General features: G+C 46.2%; 1 protein-coding gene across 1 annotated transcript in view; it reads right to left on the bottom strand.

The window, feature by feature from the left end:
- Nucleotides 1–5257: 5257 nt before the first annotated feature.
- Nucleotides 5258–7500, bottom strand: part of dab1a (DAB adaptor protein 1a) — a gene marked incomplete at both ends in the record, with an annotated part of 105292 nt that continues 103049 nt past the window's right edge. The window contains one exon of the mRNA XM_084067450.1: nt 5258–5347. Coding sequence (XP_083923576.1) covers nt 5258–5347 — 90 coding nt within the window. The remainder of the gene's footprint in view (nt 5348–7500) is intronic.

The raw sequence follows: 7500 nt of genomic DNA, 5'->3' as shown, positions 1-7500 counted from the left end.
CATGGGCAACTGGTGGTCCGGGGGCCACATGCTGCCCCCACCTTCACTTAATGCGGCCCGCAGGTTAATATGGGAATACTGATATATTATTGATTTCAGCTGTTACAATTCCAAACATGCAAACATGACCCGCTTTAATTACTTCAGGCTATATTAGTAGCTTAATGACTAGTATTAAAATTCTATTGTCTTTTTTATGTCCAATGTATTTGTATTTAAGTTAAAAAAAAAAGTAATACAAAAAAATCTGGATTCCAATTCAAAAATAGCAAAAATAGCAGATCTACAAGCTCGTTTTGAGCATGTAGATCGTCTATTTTTGCTACTTTTGTGTGACATACAGTAGAATGGCGAAGTACGGCATTCATTTACGAAAAAAAGTTAAAATATGGAGATAAGAGGTGTCTGCCCGACAGTATAAGCAATGTGGCCCTCTGGAGTGAGTGTGGAACATCACCGTTTTCTGAAAAACTTATGTTGCTATAATTTCAGTGGCGCTCAAACATTTTCATGTCAAGGACTCCCAAAATGATATGTGTTTGGCCGCCGACCCCCATCTCAAAATATGTTGTTCCATGGACCCCCCAGAAGCAAAGATCTGAGTTAAAAATGTTCGCTTTAAAATTACATATATATTCAAAGACTTGCATAAATTGTCATGTTTTTTCAAAGATAGCAGATATACAAGCTCGTAGCGCGGCACGAAGTGACGCACTACGAGCTTGTATATCTCTCTATCTTAATGGGTTAAAGCACGGTCCGTCCTCCTTCTGATGTGCGAACCATTCTTCAGAAAGGGGAGGTGACATAACTACAAATCGGCGTCATTCCGAAACTTCTGATGGGCGGTCTCAGAACTTGTCCTCGGAACTCGTGCACCTCCAAGATGTCCTGACTTTCCAAACTACAGTTCGGAAAGCCTGTCCGAACCGCCTGACGGAAGGAGGAGTGTGTGTGTGTTGGCCTTAAGGCTCACAGTCACACAAGGCAACAGAGCTAAAAAACTGTTGAGGTCTTTGCCAAGGCCAGACCAGTCAGCAGGAACTAGGAAGCAGCTGTGCCTGCATCCCCGAGAGAGAGAGAGAGAGAAAGAGAGAGAGAGAGAGAGAGAGAGAGGGTGACAAGCAGTGATAGCAACACACTGCTCAGTCCCCGTAGCTCCATGCCCACATAACAGCCCTCAACCAGCCCTGTCACCCTGTCACACCGCGTCATCCAAGCCAGCCGCTGGTGCCAACAAGGCCTCCAGCCCGGTCCCCATCAATCCTACCCGACAGAGGGGAGAGATGAGGCGAGTGGACGGGGCATGGTGGGGACGAGGGGGATGACTGATGGTCCAGCGAGAACACCCGTAGGCCCGTGGCCAAAACATCGGGGACGGTCGGCGCGCGTGTACGAGTGGGTGACCGGTTGTGTGTATGAGATTGTGTGTGTGTGTGTGTGTTGTACTGTAATGTGTGTGTGTTTGTGTGTGTGTGTGTGTGTGTATGAGACGGGGGCCCTGGGCTCTCCTCGGTGCCAGCGGAGCGATGTGAGATTGCTCAGTGAACCGTGGAAACAGACCATTTCACGGCTGAGACCCGACAGCATGAGCTGGACATGATGAGATCACCCCCTTCCACACACACACACACACACACACACGCACACGCACACACACACACACACACATACATACACAAAAATGAAAGAAAGAAAAACTAAAACACTTACGCTCCCACTGGTCCAAACATATCGCTCGTTGTCGGGGGCAGAAACCTCTTACTTCCATATTCTAACTTTTTGTGTTTATTAACAGTGTCACACAAAAGTATCAAGTATCAAGTATCAACAAAAGTAGCAGACCCACAAGCTCGAAACGCGACACTTCGTGTCGCGTTTCGAGCTTGTGGGTCTGCTACTTTTTTTTGTTGTTTTCCTCACACACACACACACACACACATACACAGAGACACGCACACAACTAGCCTGGGACCAGACGAATCTGCGAGTGCAAAAAAAAATTGCACTCTGCGATTTGGGTCTGGCACCTCTCCATAGAGAATCCATTTCCTGTTCCAGAAGACGTGTGTAACCAATCAGGGCCCAGCATTCGAATATGGGCGACTGTAATTGGTAGTTGGTTGTAGGTCTAACCAATTGCGTCGAGGGCCATTGTTTTGATCCCGCCCCTTGGGAAACAAAACGTCCTCATGGAAGCACCAGACTCATATCCACGCAGTGATATAGTCTGGCTACGCCAGGCTAGCACACAACAGCCTTGGCTCAGACGTGGGCACAGGTGGCTGAGGTGGCCGTCGTCGCAAGTGCACTCGGCTGGGTTTTTCGAACGCACAGGTGTGCGGCCGGCTGGCGCGCGCGTGCGTGCGTGCTTGTGCGTTTACGCGCGTGTGTGTGCGTACTGACTGTGTTGTGTCTACGAGGATGTCTAAAGTAGTTGTGATTGAGCAGGTAAACACCATATGTGGGTGTAGCTTCATTGGACCGCGACCAAAGTGTGGGCCTCCCGCCTATACTATAGCTCCCGCAGAGGGAGGGGGGGGAAAAAAACATCTTTGAACAGGCTGCGGTGCTGTCAGTACCAGAGCCAAACTCAACACCTCCACAATTTATCCCTCCCCGCTTTTTTTTTTTGTTGGCCCGGCCCAGCAAAAAAACAGGCCTTCTGCCCCTCTAGCCTAGCGGCCTAGCTTTCTGCATGATGCTAGGGACGGCGGCCAAAACCCCCTTCTCTCTGCCTTGTGAGGATTAACGGGACTTCAAGGCATCTTGTGTTTTTTAATTAATGCCAATTATGTCCGGGCAGTCATTAAACCTGGCACCCCGGTATTAACTGATGAAAACACAATCATTAAAATTTTCCCCAGCGAACGGACCGAGTGCCAGCAGCTATCATTAAGCAGCCAACAGTGGAGGAGCTGTGTGTGTGTGTGTGTGGGTGATGACGCAGGGTGGGGAGGCAGGGATCTACATGGCGTTTTCTTCGTGTGTGTGTGTGTGTGTGTGTGTGTGTGTGTGTGTGTGTGTGTGTGTATGTGTGTGTGTGGGTGTTTGCGTTCGTTGTCTGTATACAGTATGTGTTCAAGTATGTAAATGAGTGTGAATAATGTGTTTCAGACTATATGTCGTCGCCGTCAAGCAGAAATCTGTAAACACAAAGATACACGCAAGCACAAACATTATATCATTGCTGTCGAGCAGAAACTGCTTATCCCCATATTCAAACTTTTCGTTTTTTTCGTAAATTAACGCCCTACATCACTTAAGAACACTTAAGACACTTGACACTTAAGAATTTGAATCCGGAAAAGTAACAAAGTAACAGGTCTCTTCTGAGAGTGTAAAAAAAAAATGGACCCAAATCGTCATACTCTGAGAGTTCCGTTAAGACTGAGGATTTTTTTTCTGTGTAGGCGTATGTTGACAGTGTTTTCCTAATAGATGATGCTATAGCTAGTCTACGGTCCCGGAGGTTTATAAAGCTGCCTATACAGGACACACAGTTTTACGCACTTCCGCACTGTGAATGTTACGAATATTTACAGCTTAAGAAGTGCGCACATCACTTCTTCAAGCCCCCACATCCTCATTGTCTATGCTGGGCGGTTCTTGCTCCATCAATTCATAGCTCCGTAAAAAAAAAAAGACGCGGGCGACATGCATGCAGTGTGTGACACTGAATCTCACAAAAACATACATTATGCATTGAGAGGGACAAGGAGAAGACTTCAGTTTTACATAAAAACCAAACATTGAACATCACAATAGACATCCTGTTTCCCCCGTCGTAACCCTTGTTTGTAATATCACATACTTTTGGGGGGCTTTTGTGCTGACAAAGAGCGCCGCAAACAGGGACACAGGATGTAATTAGGGACGCATCATCACAAAGGGCGGCACGCGCGCACAAATTAGCGCACGGGAGCATGTTCAAAGCAGAAAAATCCAAGGGCATGCACGTTGTCGAACCATGTTGCACATGCTGATTCGAAACCCCTATACATGTAAAGCGAGGCATCGCGGCTTCACAATGCCGCTCGGCGTGCTTACATTACGCGCCTCCGTGGGATGTCGGTGACAACAAAGACACTCAAACACGCGCGCACATGCTTATACTTATGCATACAGTGTATATGAGCCATACCGCACAGAAACACAGACACATCACCATGACGAACACACACACACACACACACACACACACACACACACACACACACACACACACACACACACACATGCAGTCAAATGTATGCCGTCGAAACGGTTACGTGAGACAGCAGAGGGAAGGCGATGAAAGGTGTAGGAGAACAGATGTAGACATACTGTAAGCAGTAAAGCACAGATCCGACAGGGACAAGACGATAGAGAGGTGAGAAGGAGAAGGGGTAGATGAGGAAAAACCGAGAGAGAGTTCTCCTAGGGTTGGGATCTGGAAAACCGGAGGAACCGGAATCGGTTCCATCACATTTGGAACCGTTGTTTTTTAATCACACTGTCAGAGCTGGTACAGTATGTGGACTGTGGACACGTCTGCTATACAATTACAATAAGGTTCTCAAACCTTTTTTATTTATTTCAAGGACCACCATACTCTGAGAGTGTGCAAATGGAACCAAATGGACCCGTAAGGGTCCATTTGGTTCCATTTGCACACTCTCAGAGTTACAGACCTGGGGGTCCTTAAGTAACCCTTATAATTACTTATAAGGGTCCATAAGTAAATGAAGAAGGCCAAAATCATATATATTTTTTAAAACACACCGGAATCGTTGAAGGGAACAGCTAAAGTAGTAGTTCACCCAAAAAATGTCTTATTTTCTATCAATTACACACCCCATGAAGCCTTGAATTCATGGAGATTTTTCTATTTTTTGTCACATTCCTAAGCCAACAATTTGATGACCGGAGGACTCAATTGAGTCTCCTGATGACCAGCCACCCCGTCATCAATATTATTGGCTCAGGAATGTGACAAAAACAAAAAAAATCTCCACAAAGTCAAGGCTTCATGGAGAAAATAAGTAATTCTTTGGGTGGAGCTACTCCTTTAAGGAATCACACCATTTGGAAGTAGTCGTCAAAATCCTAAAAGATCCCAACCCTTAGTTCTCCACAGTTCTCAACTGGAGCAGGTCAGGGCAACGTGGGGGTGGGGGGTGGGGGCACAAGGAGAGGATGGTCAGGAGGAGGAGGAGGAGGAAGGTGTAGATACCTAGATAGATAGAAATAGATACCTACCCTGCCCTGCTGCTTTCTAGCTCCCAGCCTCTGGACTGTCCTGTTCTGGGCTGGGCAGCCTGGGCTCTGCGGTCTCACTGGGGCAAGGAGACCCAGAACCACACGCCTACAGAGGAGGAGGAGGAGGAGGAGAGGTGGGAATGGAGGAGGAGGAGAGAGGAGAGGAGAGGAGAGGAGAGGAGAGGTGGGAATGGAGGAAGAGGAGGAGAAAGGACAGAAGATAGGAATGGAGAGGAGGAGAGGAGAGGAGGAGAGGGACGGTGCGATCGGAAGAGAGGGGAGTGAGAGGATATGAAAAAAAAGAAAGGAAAGAGGAAATTAGGTGACAGGCCAGGAAGAATGAAAGAGTAGATGAAACAGGGTAAAGAATCGGTTGAGAGAGAGGGAAGAAAAGGAGGAAGAAAAGAAGGGGAAGAGAAAGCAGAAGAAGAAGAGGATAAACGTGACTGAAGACTTTCAGAGACGTGGGGAAAAAAAGGCACTGAGGAGAAGTTATAAACTGGAAGTAAAGAGAGAAGGTGACAGAACAGAAAGACTGTGTGTGAAACCACTGACCTCTGTCTCAAACACGCACACACACACGCACACACACACACACACACACACACACACACACACACACACACACACACACACACACACACACACACACACACACACACACACACACACACACACACACACACACACACACACACACACACACACACACACTAACCCGTTAAAGAAAGCCTTTTAGAGTCTATTGATCTGCAGCTTTCCTCCTAAAACACTTCAGCTTTTCACACCATACCCTGGAGTGGGAGGTCGCTTTTCTCCCCTCTCTCTCTCTCTCTCTCTCTCTCTCTCTCTCTCTCTCTCTCTCTCTCTCTCTCTCTCTCTCTCTCTACTGTAACCTTTCTCCTCCACTCCCTGGCGCTGGCAACTGCTCCCATCTGAAGCATGTTTCTCTGGCTATTGAGTTTGTGTGTGTGTGTGTGTGTGTGTGTGTGTGTGTGTGTGTGTGTGTGTGTGTGTGTGTGTGTGTGTGTGTGTGTGTGTGTGTGTGTGTGTGGGGTGACATTTTCAGCAGCGTGAGAGTCCTAGTTTATTTCTATTTCTCCCTAATAATAACCAGCTCAATTTTAAAGCGCTAAACTAATTGATGCAACTTTTTTTGGCCTCAAGTTCCCAGCAAAACCCTCAGTGTTGATTTAAAGGTCACATTGAAATTCTTTTTTTTATGTAAAAGAGAAAAAAGAAAAATGAAAATACACCCACAGTGCTTTTTTATAATGTGTGCTATAAAAGTATTGAACACTTTTATGATCGTGGTATAATCATTCATTTTAATCATTTTGCCCGGTCAAGGATTATTATTTTATTTACGCAGTAACCTTAGAGCTTCCATTATCCATTGGGTGCGGTACTGCTCGCCCTCATGAAATTGGAGGCAGCCATTGCGGTGATGCCGCGATTGCTGCCTTATTAGACGTAAATCGGGGAAATAACGAACCTTGCGCGAACAGAGGCGTTGTAAGTGCGACATCTAGTGGCTGAATGTTGCCTACTGCACTTTGTACTGTATGTACTAATTGATAAAGCAACACCGAGGATTTTACTGTGTGAGTGAGGGGGGTGGGGGGGCATCACAATCATCGTAACCATAGCATCACAATATTATTATAATAACCACTTTATCCATTTATGCGTTGGCTATTAAAAAATAGCAGATATACAAGCTCTCAACGCGTCACTTTGTGCCACGCTGTGAGCTTGTACATCTGGGTTTTTTTTAATATCTGAAAAAAGAAAGAAAGAAAGAAATAACCTTTTGAAAAAATAGCAGATTTTTTGAAAAAAAGAAAGAAAGAAAGAAAGAAAGACAGCTGATACTCGTTAACTAAGAGTCACGTAGCCTATATCTGTTGAAGGTCGTGCATTCCACAAGGACTTTCTGACTGAGATGAGGGGATCTTCCTCCCTGCTGGCTGAAAAAAAAGACTCTTTATAATAATCTCATCTGCTCTTAATCTCACTCTCTCTCTCTCTCTCTCTCTCTCTCTCTCTCTCTCTCGCTCTCTCTCTCTCTCTCTCCCTCTCTCTCTCTCTCTCTCTCTCTCTCTCTCTCTCTCTCCTTGGCTGTCTCAGGTTGGAGGTGCTGCTGGTAAAATAAATATTAATTGCCCCTGGAAGAGGAATGGAGCCCCCTATCCCTCGTCCATCTCACTGGAGATGAGCTGGTGATGTATGGAGGCTACGTAGCGGGTATTAATAACA

The sequence above is a fragment of the Gymnoscopelus microlampas genome, assembly GCF_963454915.1.
Source record: "Gymnoscopelus microlampas genome assembly, chromosome: 9".
In the NCBI taxonomy this organism is placed as follows: domain Eukaryota; kingdom Metazoa; phylum Chordata; class Actinopteri; order Myctophiformes; family Myctophidae; genus Gymnoscopelus; species Gymnoscopelus microlampas.
The sequence above is the reverse complement of the archived record's forward strand: the minus strand, read 5'-3'. Positions and strand labels throughout refer to the sequence as shown.